The 16,389-nt window shown below is 30.6% G+C and overlaps 2 protein-coding genes across 6 annotated transcripts in view; one reads left to right on the top strand and one right to left on the bottom strand.

Moving 5' to 3' along the window:
• LOC146530744 (acetylcholine receptor subunit alpha-like) overlaps positions 1–13,977 on the top strand; it is a 38,483-nt gene extending 24,506 nt beyond the window's left edge. For 3 of the 5 annotated variants that reach the window (XM_085198890.1, XM_085198889.1, XM_085198885.1), the window contains 5 exons: positions 426–562; positions 2,786–2,932; positions 7,992–8,186; positions 9,680–9,893; positions 11,295–13,977. In XM_085198890.1, the coding sequence (XP_085055016.1) occupies positions 426–562; positions 2,786–2,932; positions 7,992–8,186; positions 9,680–9,893; positions 11,295–11,489 (888 nt within the window). In that variant the 3' untranslated portion in view covers positions 11,490–13,977. Of the gene's footprint in view, positions 1–425; positions 563–2,785; positions 2,933–7,982; positions 8,187–9,679; positions 9,894–11,294 lie in introns of all 5 variants that reach the window. The other 2 variants (XM_085198888.1, XM_085198886.1) reach the window with 1 other exon arrangement.
• Positions 13,978–14,352: 375 nt separating this feature from the next.
• On the bottom strand, positions 14,353–16,360 carry LOC146530743 (uncharacterized). Its single transcript, XM_085198894.1, has 2 exons — positions 16,178–16,360; positions 14,353–16,085 (listed from the first exon to the last, which is right to left on the bottom strand). Exons 1-2 carry the CDS (start codon positions 16,214–16,216, stop codon positions 14,994–14,996), a joined length of 1,131 nt encoding a protein of 376 aa, XP_085055020.1. The 5' UTR covers positions 16,217–16,360; the 3' UTR covers positions 14,353–14,993.
• Between the last annotated feature and the right edge of the window lie 29 nt (positions 16,361–16,389).

Below are 16,389 nucleotides of genomic sequence, written 5' to 3'. Positions count from 1 at the left end.
TTCAATGTTTTCGCTCGTCTGATTTTTTTAAATATTGACAACACTAATCCGGCTGTTTCGCGGCGGCCGCGGTGTTTTTGTAATTTATATGAATAATGTAATTTTATTACTTCATAATTAAATTTGTCAATTTTTTTTCTGATATATATTTTTTAATTATTGTAAAAGAGTAAAAAAAATAATCTCTCAGTTTTAATATTTTCATATTTTCGTTAATTTCGTCGTTTTCGTTTTAAAAAAAATATTTCGTTTCAAAAAATAATAATTCACTAACCAAAAATATGAAATGAATGATGTAAGTATAAAATAAATAAGATAAATATTAAATAATAAGTATTATTTATAGATAAAAATATAAATTATATTATTTTATAAAATATTTATCTTTGTAAATATTTATACATTAATAATATTTTTTGGCTCAGGTAACGCTTTCTATCTCCATCTTGATTAGCCTCCACGTGTTCTTCCTGCTGGTCGTGGAGATCATACCACCCACCTCGCTCGTCGTTCCCTTGTTGGGGAAATACCTCATTTTTGCAATGATATTGGTCTCGATAAGGTAACCTATATTTATAAAATTATATTAAGGTAGCGCCATGTTATCTGCATGTTTTTCATATTTTTATCTACATATTTCTTGTGCCTGTCAAATTCCACTGTTTATTGTGCCATTATTTTATTTTTAATTAAACAAAGTGAGCAATCTTAAAGCCTTCAGAGATTTGCTCGAAACATTTATCTTCCATCACGTTTCGGATAATAAATAGGCGAAACAGCAAAAATTGAGTGACTTATTTAAATTTTTTTCTGTTATAACATTAATATTGGTCTTTTGTCATCTCATTATATCCAGTTTATATGGGAAATACTGTTGTAATAAACATATTTTATCACAATTTATTGTTAATTATGGCAATGTTTATGTAATAAATAGACATTTCATATAATTTTATTATCTGTCAGTCGGTTAGTAATTGACAAATGCAATTTAAGCAAAAATTAATTCTACTTTTGTTTGTATGAAAATATTTTATATTACATAAAGTAATAAAATAAAAAGAAACTCAACAGATCTGGTTCACGAGTTGTTATTCTTGACTCCGTTGGTTTCAAGTTGACATGTTCACTTCACTCCTAAAATAAATACTACAGGCAAATGTAAAAACTACAAAGGTTGAATAAATAGTCATATCAGTAATTTACTCATTTGAAACATTTTTTCGCTTCATGCTGTATCCCGCATACAACAGGGCAGGCAAAGGGAACCTAGTGTTAAGACACTCCTTTCCCTGTTTCTTCTTATATTTCTACGCATTGCTTGATGCATTTGCTTGAATAGCGGAACTCAACGCCGAATTTTGCCTTTTTAAGTTTTGAAACATACTTATACTCAAAGTATACATCCTAAATACAACAACATTAATATAAATCACAAATCAGTTTTTTGTTACATCTTCATCACACATCCAAGGCGTCTTGTTGCGAAAAAAAAAGGAATAAATGAGACACTTCTTCGATTTCCCCTATCCATTCATTTTAAGACTCCTTCATCAAATACATATTTTAGTTTTCAACTGAGATTCACATTCAATGTGCTTGTTTCATTCCAATAACCTCATCCAGCTCACACAAAACTTATTCCCAATACCTATGTCTAAAACCAGCGCGGTAACAAGCCGCAGAATTTCCATATAAATTAGAATTCGGCGTTTAAGCCAGATATTTGATTGCATAACTTTGTATTCAAAGAAAATGATAATCGTCGGCCACCCTTAAACTTTTACCGTTGTTATCTTCGCGGAAGGATTCCAATCTCTCTAATTGTGTTACTAAGCTAAACTTTGAATATTAAACTTTGTTTACAAATCACATCTTTTCTAAATAACGCCAAATAAAAAATGTTAAAATAAGATATCCTAAATAGAAGACCTCCATAAGGAATACCCAAAGATTACCTGGGAGAAATGTAAAAAAAGTAGTGATCTATTATTATTAATATATTGACCCTCTAAGATCAATATATTGTATTATTTAAGTGAGTCTTAAAACCTATAGAGTTGAAATATGTTTTTACTTAATATACCCATGCATAATAAAAATAAACAAAAATAATCAAAAAGCTATAAAAATCAACTTTATTATAAATATAAAAATAATATAATAATTATTAACTAATCAAGCCTCCTAATACTAATTCAAGTTATTCTATTATACTCGCTGCCGCTTGTAAGAACATTACTGGCGTGCCGACGATAACACGACTACTTATAGCAATCTTGGAACGTGGATATGGTCACGTAAAGTCGTAACAAGATATTTGGTCATATCGTAAGGAAGGTAAATAAGTAAAGTGCTTACTCAGGGAGTTTGGGTTCTCGAACATAATTTCATCCGCCACCCGCAGGATTAAGACCGTATATCTTGATTAACTGCCTCCATTTAGATAGGCACTTACACCGAACTGTAGATAGAAATAGATGGTATCCCGATTTCGAAAGCGTAGATTTAAATATACGTTTTTTGCTTTGAGTTTTTCTTAATTTGTAAATAAATATTTTACATGTGTTTTTAAATAAGTCGCTTTTAGTGATAAGTCCGCTTTTGTACATGTACATTTTTTTTGTACTTTATTTTGTTATGTGATGCATGTTAATACTATTATTATATATAAGATGTAAATTCTCTATGTATTTTAAGATACTTCTGAATTACCATAAAAAAATATTGTTAATTATACAAATGACTTCTTTAATTGAGGACTATTTTTTTTATGTTATGTCAGTATATGTGTGACGGTGGTGGTTCTAAACGTGCACTTCCGGTCGCCGCAAACACACCGCATGGCGCCCTGGGTGAAGCGCGTCTTCATTCATATCCTCCCACGATTGCTCTTTATGAAACGGCCGCAGTACAAGTTTGATACGTCGAGGTAACTATATTAGAAGATCTTTTATACATTTCTATTTGTTTTTATTTTTCGTAGCTATATAAATGTTAATATGTTAACGTGTGACTGTAAACGTGGCAATTGTGGATTTGATTCAAAATCTAGGTAAAGAATTATTATTTGAGTTCCTCCTCTCAACAATTATGGAATGCTCTGAAAATTCGAAGGAAAGTGGAGAACGGAGTATTACCAGTTTATTTCTGCCTATTCTTCTATAGGCGGGATACAACGTAAAGCTAAAAAATCTATGCATTTATATAATGATTCAAATATGGTCTAGTAGTTATCTATTCGATTTCCAGATTAGATAAATATTTTTATAAATGAAACCTAAGATTTTTGACATGGAAAGCCATTTGAGTCGCACACAAATGGCAGTCAAACCATATGAAAGCAATAAAGTGCGCTCGCCCGATTCTTTTGTGTCGTTTGATAAAATCTATCATGAACAAAACGTCATTGTTGTGAATTGCGATACAAAGTAGATGATGCTTCTAAAGACGAACAGGCAATGAATCAATTCGATATTTATATAAAAAATATTAAGACTTTAATATGTTCATTTAGGTAAAGAATATTGGTAAGTAGGTGAAATTGTGTTATGCTAGTTTATATATAAATAGATAGGGTAGCTTTCACTCAGACGCATTGAGAAAAACATTTTATTCAAGCCTTGTCTTGATTGAATCATTTATAATCATAACAGCTTGCAGCAAGCTGTTTTAACATCTGAATTGGAATTATTAAATAATTATATAATTCGGCTATTAGCTTTTTATGTTAAAAATTCGACCTATATATTCTATTTCTTTATCGTGATCAAAAACCAGCGAATAATTATATATCACATATTAACTTTACAGATTTTTCTTTTCTTTAAATGTAAAATAGAAAAAATTACCCACATATTGCTCATTTAGTGCATCAATTATGGGTCATAATCAGAAAAGTGGACATTTTCGAATTCGTAACGTAACTGATAAGTAACAACACTGATAATGTTTGTTACGAAACTGATGTCATAAGGCATTATACACAACAAAATAAGGATATTATATGAATAAAACTATTGTTTTTTTTATTTAATGAGACACAGATTAAAGTTTTAAAGATTCAATCGTTGAATTAACTGATTATAAATGTAGGAAGAAAACATAACAAACTGACAATATTAACAATATAGTAATGCTAGTTAGTAACGTAATAAACTTATATTTCTAGTTAGAGATCACAAAATTAATGATAAAATTAAATCCACTTTAAAATATATCAAAATTTGAGTCGTTATCACTGGAATTAAGTTTAATTCTTTGTAAGTGTTTATTTCGCATATCTTCATATTTAATAGGATTGGTCTTTTTAAGACGTTCTCTATATCTTTTATGTATTTCAGCACTTGACATAGGAGCCATGACGCTTACTGAAAATACAAAAATATTTATCAAAAAATAATAATCACAAAATCACAACTAATTTCAGGCAGAATAAAAAAATATTTTTAACTAAATCGGTTCAGCTGTTTCTGAGATTAGCGTGCACAAACACAGACAAACAAGCAAACAGTCAAAAAACTTAAAAATCATTATTTTTGGTTACTTTACTTTATGAAAAGTCACTAATAGTTTTTTTCATGTGCCAGCAATTTTTTTTTTTCTTATATACATATCTTCCATATACAAGCACCGGTTCGATACAATTTTATTATAAACATATATAAGAAAACATTGGTACCGTAATTGTGAACTAGGCTTCATATTTTCTCAATTTCGTTACGTAACGAAATATAACGAAATTGAGAATGAAATCTGAGAAATTCTAACCCTTTTAAATATTTGCTCATAAGCCACGTGTTGCATCTGCAAGCACTGAAGTTCTTTTTTGAGATTTTGTACAAAGAAGCAAATACCATAAACAAGAAAACGAAATTATAGAATACTTACCAAAATAAAAGCCGTTTATAACCCTGAGATGTAATTTCACGCATTCCCTCTAAAACATTTGAACCCCTCAACTGCTGCGAGTATACTACTGGTTGTAGCTACGACAGCATTGACTTTTAGAATAATGGTGCCACAACAAAAAACAATATTAAACACCATCCAAAATAATTGCGTTCATAATTTAATTGTACGTTACTAGCCCTGAGTAACAAAAAGACAATATTTTGGGACAAATTTACTTAACTAATATATATTGCTTATTAAATAATGTAACAATAAAAGTAGTTCTATTTAATATTATGCATAAAGTAAAGTAATATAAACATATCTGAAATCAAATAAAACCATAAACATTCGTAACAAATCAATTCTTAAAAAGTAAAGTGGTGAATGGGACACGAAAAATTGTATGGAAGCATTTTGAAAGGTTTTTTGCAACTAACAACAAATACTATTATTTGCCATAATACATTTAAAATATTACAAAAATCTTTAAGTTAATAAATAAATTTATCGTAAATGGCAAAATATTTAAATTATCTTTAAAATTGTATTTTTAAAACGCATTCAAAGTAGCGGGACAAGAAAAGACACAAAAAGGACACTTTTTCTGATTATGACCCTTATGTAATAATACTTTTTCTAAAAACAAATTAAATTTGTCAGTGTATGCGGAAGCACTATTTACGAACTGTCATTGCGTCACCTGCAATATTTCAAAAAGTGCAAATACATCCTTGCTGGACCAACTGTGCGACATATTTGACTTCTACGTTCATTTATATTTAAGTATTCTGAACCAATGTAAATATCAAGAATTATTATTAATTAATGTAACTTAGTCTCGAAAAAGTTGGAACCCAGAGAAAATGACACAAATATATCATTTTTTTATAATTTTTTGTGAAAGAAAATTATACATATCTCTCGTAGTTAAACATTCGAAACACTTTATTATTTACTTACTTATTAATAATTAGATATTTGTAAATGTAATCAACTATTTTAGAACAAACCCCAAATATCTTAGAACAAGAATTCGAACATACTGGCTATGCTTTAAATGCAACTTTTCTTGTACGAAGAATACTGACAATAGCCCCGAGAGATGTAGCATTGTCGGCTCGTACTTTATAAAGAGTAAAATGAAAACTACAGAAAGCAGAAAATATATTTCAATGGAATTGCATAAAGATATATATAAGCTTATTTTGTTTAATTATTTACATATATTAAAAATATGTGATATTTCAATAAAAACTATTTTAATTAACAAAATATAGAAGTGTTATTCTTATAAGTGTTATTAGTTTTGAAAGTATTCTTTTTTTACTTATAAATTACAAAAACTTCCATCACAACCGCTGCATCGGATGTAGTGCTAAAAAAATTTAAAATCAATATAATTTCGATTTCAGATACGATTATAAAAACTAATTTTCAAAATTAAAAATAAATTTCAAAATAATTTAAAAAAAAGAGAAAGAATAATGGGCATAAAATATTTACTTAATCTTTCAAGCAACCCACAAACAAGTATAGCTTGAAAGTGAAACTACTTATAATAAATAACTTAACATAATAACATCTTTAAGCTAATCAAGTATACTTGACCGACTTTTGCCTCAACGTTATTTAATAATATCAGAAAATCTATAAAATATTAATTTTATAATCATGGCTGTTATATTATGCCATAGCGTAGAAGAATATTTGAAAAATTTCATCTCTGAAAGTGCTTAAATAAGTGTAATCCTATTAGGGTTTCGGTTTTACCTACTGATGTGCGGAACCCTAAAAAACAATAGAAAATAACTATATGTGTAGGAGATTCGTTACTTTAAAGTTAGAAGCACAAAGTAGCTACTTATATTTTTGTTTGAATAATTAAATATATAAACTACATAAATTATCAAATGCGCTTACTGTCTCTATAATTTATATTCCATAGCAATGATTTTTGGCAAGAAAAAAGAAAATTAAATTTAGAAATGTTTTTCTATTCCTTTACTAAAACCGCCATAGACGCAAGTACCTCAATGATACACAAATGCAATTTGTGGATAGTCTATTATTATGACGAGAGCCGTAATAGACAAGCCGTTCTCGATGCGGCCACAGATCGTTACGTAAATGGCACTCCGGTGAAGCTTTGAATGCGACTTGGCCTCTTTAAACATTTACTGCTAGCCTCCATAAACAATCTATTATTGAAATATTTTAGGAAATAAATATTTTATTTCTTTAAAAAATTTAAAGTTCTAAGTTATTTAGGTATGACTTTAAGCTTTAAAAAAAAGATAGGTAGATACTCTTTTTTTCTCAGTTTTCCCTAGTTTTCGTATTTTTTGTTAAAGTATATTGATCTTCTATTTTAAATGTTTATTATGTAAAATATTTATAGATTTGACGAACCGAATTGTATATTGTTTGAAACATTTCTGAGATTTAAAATTCAAAAAGCGAATGCAGCTGGGCTTTAGTTTGTTGAACAAAGCTGTCAGCTTGCAGTTGGGTCAACTTTACCAGTAGGTACCGTAATTACGCTAAAATATACAGTGCGCCACAGATATATACATAAATGTTTATACCAAAGCATCAATATTTATATTATGTTGCTTAAATCATATTACATTAATATTACAAAAATAGATAATTTCATCGAATCGAATGTTATCATTGATTCGATTCACGTTAGTCGATTAAGATTTTGCTTTGGAGTTAGTTTAATTTATAGTCTAGCCCCTTCGCATGCCCTATACTAACTATTGATATTTGGTTCTTATTAAAGTTACTGACTGATGTGATCATAAAAGACGCCTATACAGTCTTCTTCCTTTTCCTCCTGGCATTAATCCCGGCAATTGCCAGGGTCTGCCTTCCTACTCAACCTACTCCACTTTGCACGATCTTTTCCTATACAGTATACCAATGTAATTATTAGTTATATATTAAATTAGTTATGTAAAAAAAATGTAATCTGTTAAGTACTAAATTACCTGTAGCAAAAAACTGGTTTACCTAGTACCTAGTGTACCAATAAACGTATGAAATTGACGTATGAGCAAGAACATTAGAAGCAATATTTCCAGCTTGTGCAGATCACGCTACACGACGTGCGGTGTGGTGGTGCGCTGTGGCGGTGCGGCGCGGCCCCTGTACCCGTACCGGCTGGCGGCGGCCGACGACGACTGCTGCGCGCCCGGGGCCTGGCCGCCACCTGCCGCGCCCGCCCGGCCGCTGACCCGCACGCCCAGCAAGGAGGACCTCACGCACACCACTTATGTGCAGTCTGGGTAAGCTTGCTGTATTTTATAGAAATCTTATATCCATATATTTTCAATAGATATTCACCATTAAAGAAAGTGCGTGAAAGTTAATGTTCAATGAGATTTGAGAACTTCGGGCGGAATATAGTCAGCGAAGTGTTAAATATAAACATAGGCTTACATTTTACTACATGTTATCTGAAGAAAAACGTTAAAAGGTTTTCTATAATAATCGATTTATTGTTGAAGGAAAAAGATTAATGTTAACGTGATACGAATGCGTTATTATGTATGTCTTTCTTGTTCTTAACGAGAAAGCGATAAAAATAATATATTTATTTTTAACGCAATGATATCTGGATACAATTACTAAGTATTATTTGTACTAAATATATTATTATCTATGCTAATTTATAAACGTGGAAACACTAGACGTCTTTTGTATTACGTTCAAAAGTAAATTAGCATTTTGTTCGCGGTTTATATGTTATAAGTACCGTATAAGCCTTTACCAGGTTAAATATTATGAGAAAAGTTTCAGAGTGAAAAATAAAACCCACCAATACATATACTCCTATAGTTATAGATAAGTATATTACTCAGAAAGTTCAACAAAATAAAAGACTATCCTTTGGGAAAAAGCTGCCCGACTTGATTAATTGCTTTATCGGTTGACTTCATGTAATGCCTGTTTCCTCTTTGGTCCTAAACGCATATATCTATATATATAAAATCGAAAGGTCATTCACTCATCACGAAATCTCAGAAACTACATGTGCTAGGAATCTCAAATTTTGCATAGGGATTATTTATAGGACGTAGGTGCTCGCTAAGACGGGAATTTGTAATATTCGACTTCTAAGGGGTTGTTTTTGGGGCTGAAAGTTTGTATGAAACTTCATTACTACAAATGCTAGACGAAATATCTCAAGTTTTGCATAGACGTCACTACGACGTAGTCATGGAGACAGAAATTAATAATAACATAGTTCTCGCGGGCGTAACCGCGAGCGGGCCGCTAGTATTGTATAAACTCAGTAAAAAAAATATGGTGAGATAAGTATTTTAATATAATTAATGACTGGAAAAATATCAGGTATACTACACTAAGGCGAAAAATGGTAATAACTTTTTCGATATCCCCGTGTTTTTTTTCTTTATCCGAGACGCCGCGCTGCCTTCGCTCGCCTGTTTTAATAAACGCTAATGGATGTTTAACGGTCTTACTCTGGCAAGTTTTAACTTGCTATTATTAAACGCTTATCAATTTCAATGTTTTTATAATTCGATAAAAATAAACTTAAATTTTTTATATAATAATTTTGGTTTTGAGCGCTGAAAGGAAAACTTGAACATATATGTATATTATTTTAAATAAAACGCTTCTTAAAAAGTTTTTGCTTCCTAAAAACTATATGTAATATACGCACCTAAGAAATTAAAAAATCTTCACATTAGTCATATTGTTATTAATTGTTTATACACTTACTTAAACCTTTTCACTTGTGTTTCTTTGATAGACTAGGAGAAAGTAATCGCTTCGGCGGCAGCTGTGTCGTGCATGGCTCCAGTGAAGGCGGTGCTTTACCAGTACCTGAAGAGGAGGCACTCAGTCCAGTCCCCGATCCTCCTCCGGGCTTCAGTCACTCTGCCTGTCCGCCAGAAGTGCACAGGACATGCTTTTGTGTTCGGTTCATCGCAGAACATACTAGAATGTTAGAAGATTCTACCAAGGTAATCTATAAATTGTTATTTTTAATTAAAAATATATATTTTTAAATATATAGTTTAAATATATAGTTAATCTACTTCTTAGCCTATCCAGTAAACGATCAAAACACAACAAAAACTAACATAATCTTACTTACATATTACCATTAAATATCCATTCTAAATACATAGTAAGTTAATTTTAATGAAGTAATATATCGTTCGTGAATAGCAGTTGCATAATTCATGATGCTGGACCGTTGCCATCTAACACATAGCTCCAAGTCGATTCCTACATACTCGTATCTACGTAACCCAAATAGCCGTGTACACAGTACATGCCGACACCGCATCAAATTCGATATCGGGAAACGTAAAGCAATTGCAAGTTAACATAACATAAATTACATCTTCGCAACTTATTTGATCCAAATTTTTGACTTTTGTATTTTTTTACCGATAATGGGATAAATTTTAAATGGTAAATTGAATCACTGTTTAAGGTAGCGTAACCTAACACCGCAAATTATCCAATCAAAATGAGCAAGCTTACATTTTAAAATTGTAGAGATCCTTCTACAGTTGTGTAGACAGTGCTCTGAAGCATTCCGCCCAACATGGAATGTGCTATAATTGGAAAACGGAATGATTTTTAACTAGGTTTTCTTACGTCACATAATAGGTGAATATAAAGAGATATACGTGTAAGTTTCATGTAACTTCAACATTTGTGATTTAACTTTTTAAATCAATAGTAAGTCATTTAGGATTAACCATATAATTTTTTTACCTACAATAAAGGAAAAATTACACAATATAAATAGTAATGATTTTGTAATACACAAGATGACTAAGATATATATTCAAATCTAAGAAGCTTATTTACATTGAATACTTGAATAATGAATAAATTAAGTAGAGCACTACGAATTTTCTCATGAAAAGGAAACGTTGTAGATACAAAATAATTTATTCATTTCAGTAAATTGTTTCTTAATATGTAATTTGGAGAAATCTATTTAAAATGTTCAGAACTTATACAAATAATAAAAATGTTGAATTCCTACCTTCAGACTTTTATGCCTTCGGCAAGAAGTCCAGGAACTGTAGATAAATGCAGTCTTTATAAGTTCTTATTATGCATGAGAAACATTTTCGTAAAGCATTATGTAATTTCTTGTTTTTATTCGGTTTGAATAAACTTTCGTTCGTTCGTTCGTAAATTCGTTTTGACTTATGCAATTGTAATATAAGATATAGTAAGCCTAGTAGTTACACCTAAATCTCTCAACTCTCATTTCTGCAGTTTTAAACGGAAATTTTGGTATGGAAATGTGGAGTTTTAAGTGTAAAATTGCGAATTTAAGCGTAAAACTGTGAATTTGTAATATAAAACCATTATTTATTCAAATATTTATTAAAAAGGTCAAAGAAGACTGGAAGTACGTAGCAATGGTGCTCGACCGGTTGTTCCTATGGATATTCACCCTGGCCGTGCTGGTGGGGACAGCGGGCATCATACTGCAGGCACCCACGCTCTACGACGACCGTGTTCCTATAGACAAACACTTCAACCAGATCGCGACTTCCTCGCTGGTCCGATGTCCGCCGCCTTCTTAATGAAATACTTCACTAATGGGTTGTAACGAATATACACAAGTTAATATCTTCGTACTTATTCACATCATCTCATAAACTGCGAATCACTATGGAAAATTATGGTAACATGATGTTAGTTGTTGTTTTGCGCGTTGTTTCCATATACATTTATGCGGAATGTTCCTTACAACCCTATCATCTCACACTCTTGTACTGTAATTTGTTTGTAAATATTTGTTGATTATTATATATAGAGCGAACGCACAAAACATTCATATTATATTTACGTTATTTTAAAATATAGTTTCGAATTTAATTTTCCTTTTTAGACAAGTAAATATGTGATAATTCTATCCTACTATATTATTATAAATGTGAAAGATTGTGAGGATGGATGTTTCTTCCACTTTCGTGCAAAAACTAGTGAACGGATTTAGATGAAACTTTACAGTTATCTAGAACTCGGTTAAAACATCACCTAAAGTTTGAGCGGACGAAGCCGCGTTTGGGTCGCTAGTTTTATTTATATAATATCTTATTAATAGTTATTGTAATAGGGCTTTAAGCACATTATCTAAATCGCAAGCAAATTACAGTCATAAAATTTGAACGTTCGCGATTGATCGTCAAACCACAACGCACACCCGTCCTGCCCGGCACGTGTTCTATTCCACGACGTTTAACATAGGATATACGTACGTAGTGTCTCTTCTATCTCCTTATAAGTAACTTCTGTAGTTCCATGTTTTCATATCTAAGGTAGTTTTAAAAATGCATAAATTCATGCATATAGAGTATCTATCGTTGTTTGGTATTGTTTTGTTACTTCAAAAAAAAAACAATAAAATTATATATTAGTAATATGTACTGATGATGTTTTTAAATTGTTCTTTAAGGTAAATAGATATTTATTTCTATTTTTTAAGTCTCCCTTCAATGAAACACGCGCTACGCAGCTACTTATATACTAAGACGGAGCGAAAACCACCAAATGAATGTTGTCTGTGTTCAAGTATCATATAGCTAGAATATTAGTAGCAAGTAGAATCACTCCATATAGGTAGACGACGATTTATAAGAACATTTCGCTTTTAAAATCTCTCTCTCTCTCTTTTATTTCATTTCATCATTCTTCCTTATATATACTTTTTAAATAATATTTGCTATCTGTATTAAATTAAGAAATAAGAATAGGTTAGATACTACTATAATCTCGTATCACTATATCTTCGATTATCTATTAAAGTAAGTGACTTCTTCAATTCTTCTACGGATTTACTCATAACATTGTCGTAGAATAGAACATGTACATTAAATTAATGTGTCGATTTTATTACTTATAAGAAACTGAAAAATCATATTTTTTTCAAGAATAACGTTAATCAGAAATTAGTCACTTGTGGTATATTTTTATTTGGTATATAATTTGAGATGCTTACTTTATGTACAAAATTACATCGACTATTATTGATATAGGACATACGAAAATAAAATCTGTGTTTAGTTTACAACAACATTTTTGACATAAAAATTAAAATATTATATTCAATTAAATTGTAGCATGTAGCATAAAGTCTACTAATTTCAGAAAGAATTGCCCTACAGATTTGACTTACATTAGTATACCTACATATGTAAAATAACAAATATGTATGTATGTAACAAAGGAAACAAAATAAAATTATTTAAAAATATACTCAGATTTCATAAATGGAACGCACTAGATATCACTAAAATGAAATTATTTACTTTAAGTTAGGAATACCCTAAAAATAAATAAGTAATTATTTAATTTAAGTAATCATTGCTCAATTTTGTGAACGAATATCTAGAAAATCTTTGTAATCTAGATATCGATTCTGCTATGACGTTTACTGCCTGAGAAGAAGAAAATGCAAGCTCATGACTCGAGGAAAGTTTATGTAAACTACATGTTAAATATGTCTTTTCTTACTCTTTTTTAATAAATGATTTAGATACAAATACTTATAAATGACCAAATTCTACAACATTTTGGAGAGTAATTGAAATTTAAACATCAATGTAATTAAAAATCAATAAATCAATTATGTACAAAAAATAAAAAGAAATAAAATGCTAATATGTCTAAAAAAAAATTGTGTTAATTATAAATTTAAGGTCGCACTAGTACAGTGCAAAATATATTACCTGTTGTGGATAAGCGATAGTTTTTATTGGTGGAAATATATTTACTTTATTTTAGACTCGAATCCAAATTATAGTCAAAAATGTTATTTTAATATTTGTTATGTATTATTATCCTATCTTTTTAATTTAATTCATATCGTCATATGACGTCGTTTTAGCTTCGAGTCTAATTACTGTGTTGGTGCATAGAATAGACCCCAAAAAGGGAATAAAAATGTAATCTATAGTATATTATAATAAATAAGCACATTGGACTGCTCGCAGTAGAGTAGCGCAGCTCAATTGTAGAGTAAATTTGTAATTTACCTATTTATATTGTTAATAAAACTGTTATAAGATATTATACATGTTTAATTTTATTTATTCATATAACAATTATAAATTTAGTTTATTTAGTTTAAAAAAAAGTTTAGTTATTTTAAAAAAATACTATAGGCACGTCATCAAGTAACAGTTTGGATGGCCTCTAAAGTGAAATAAAATCGAGAACCGAGTATTTTAACATCACGTTATCCGGGTCTGATTTGCTATCGGAAGACAACACTAGAGCGAAGAAATGAAAATATAAATTTAAATAAAATACTTCATTTCCTCGAGTGGGGATCGAACCCACAACCAGTCGCGCTTAGAGTCACGCTTGTGCCTCCGCGCGACGACTGATCTCAAATTATAATAAAATTTTAGGTGATATAAAAAAAGAATAGAACATGAATAATTATTTTTATTGCATGGTTATTACTCCTAACCGTAGGCAGCATTAAGAGTTGAGTTATTGTCCGACCGAAATAAGGTTTTCAGCCGAAACTGAAACCGAAACCGACCTTCAGCTTTAGCGTCAGTTTCGGCCGAAACCGTAGTTTAATCGTTTTGCAAAAGATATAGTAAAGTATCAGTAAAGTAAACTTTTATAAGCGAAAAGAAGGGAACAGAAGAACACTTCCTTTTTTCAACGTTTCCTCAACGAACAACGTTTCCTCAAATAAACTTGCTATGTGCGGGATATAGCGAAAAAATATTGCTTTTGCATAAAGATCTGGAACATATGATGAAAAACCATAACTGGTCATCAGGTAAATTTAAAAAATAATGAAATGGCCTTTGATGCTAACAGGTGGTAAGTGGTAAAAAGGTAATATGGCATAGGTTATAAATTCCACGCAAACAAAGATGCGGGCGACCACTAGTACGAGAATCTACCTTCTATGATAAAATACAATACATGTTTTATCACAAGTAAGTGAAATAATCAAATGAATTCAAGATCGCAAGTTAATTTGTAAGTGTAAGTTAATTGATATAATTATTTTATACATTTATTATTACTCCTGTGATATTTATTATTGATTAAAAGCAATATTAACGAAAATTGAATAAATTTGGATTACTAAAAACATCAACACTAGCTTTATGATTTTTGAAAAACTTATTTAAAACTTTATCTGTATGCTCACTATCTTGTATAATTTTTTTTGCATTATCGATTAAATCCTTCTTATTAGAGTTTGCATTAGTTAATGGTGAGAATGCAGCAAGGTCAGCTGAGTCCAGATCAAATACAGACTTCGCGGCATGGGGTTCTTTTTTGTCAGATATTTTATCTCCTTCCTTATTGTGTTGCTTACTTTGTTCAGCAGCCTCTTCGGACGTCTTTGGCACGTCATTTGTCGTTTCGTTTTTATATTGTGAATCGTGTGCATTTTGTACCATTTGATCACCACGTAACTGATTATCAGTGTTTTTGTTGGAAAGTCCTTGTAGTTTCTTCTTAATATCATCTATATTATAATCACCTGCACTATTGGTATGGTTTATGACCAAATCTAATTTGTTTACAATTTTATCCAGAACGTGGCGTATTTCTTTAATTTCAACGTCATTATTGCTAGTTTTTTGTATGTCGTGTAAAGCTTTTATTACACTCCAAAGCGAGTCTACAGAATTAGATTTATTATCGATGAAACTATTTTTTAGTTGTCTCCTTACGTTACTTGATAATTTTTCTAATTCTTTTTTTAACAAATCCCTAATTTCAACTAGGCGATGTGTGTCTTCGTGTAATACTTTAGACGGATAAGTCTTATCTATATCTAAGGGTCGCTTCAAGATATCATTTATAGATTTATTTGTATTTACTATAGAACCTCCTAATTCCATCGATATGTGCCTAGACGAAAACTCACTGGATGGAAATGTTAAGTTTCTAAATCTATCAAATGGACTTTTCTGGACTTGTGAATTTTGCTGCTTGACAACCTCTCTACATCGATAATTGTAAGCGGATGTTTTATCCAGAACTCCTTTTAGAACCAGGACTTGTTCCATTGCAGATAGGGTGCACTCTATAGTATCCTTAACATCTGTCACGACATCTTTTATTAGCTTCCCAAATCCACGTTCCACATTCGATATTGCTCCACGTAACTCATCATAGAAAGATGCAGCAAACGCCTGAAACAACAAGCCGGTAACTGCTCATGTTGCAATTGTTTACTATAAAAACTGAATGAATACATAAACAACAAAAAGAGTAAATAACTTACTTGTGACAGCAGAGCTAAGATTATGACAGGTGTTTTCATAATAAAGCACTTCAACTTAGACAAAACTAGGCACTAAACAGACAACATTAATTGATGGATTATTCGGGGACATTAGTTCCATTATTGGCTCACACTACAGTATAAAGTGACGCGTGTTTGAATTGCACAGACTGTGTCGAACATCATCACTTGAACTAATATTGACTCTAGAA

The sequence above is a fragment of the Heliconius melpomene genome, chromosome 16 (genome assembly GCF_056956725.1).
Source record: "Heliconius melpomene rosina isolate 202511_hmr_F chromosome 16, ASM5695672v1, whole genome shotgun sequence".
NCBI lineage: Eukaryota > Metazoa > Arthropoda > Insecta > Lepidoptera > Nymphalidae > Heliconius > Heliconius melpomene.
This window is presented reverse-complemented; position numbering and strand designations above follow the sequence as displayed.

What these genes read in the sequence shown, in the direction of transcription:
- LOC146530743 (XM_085198894.1), bottom strand. Translation starts at nt 16,216, where the DNA reads ATGAAAACACCTGTCATAATCTTAGCTCTGCTGTCACAA. An exon ending in TCTTAGCTCTGCTGTCACAA is followed by an intron (nt 16,086 to 16,177) that starts GTAAGTTATTTA and finishes TTGTTGTTTCAG; the next exon opens with GCGTTTGCTGCATCTTTCTA.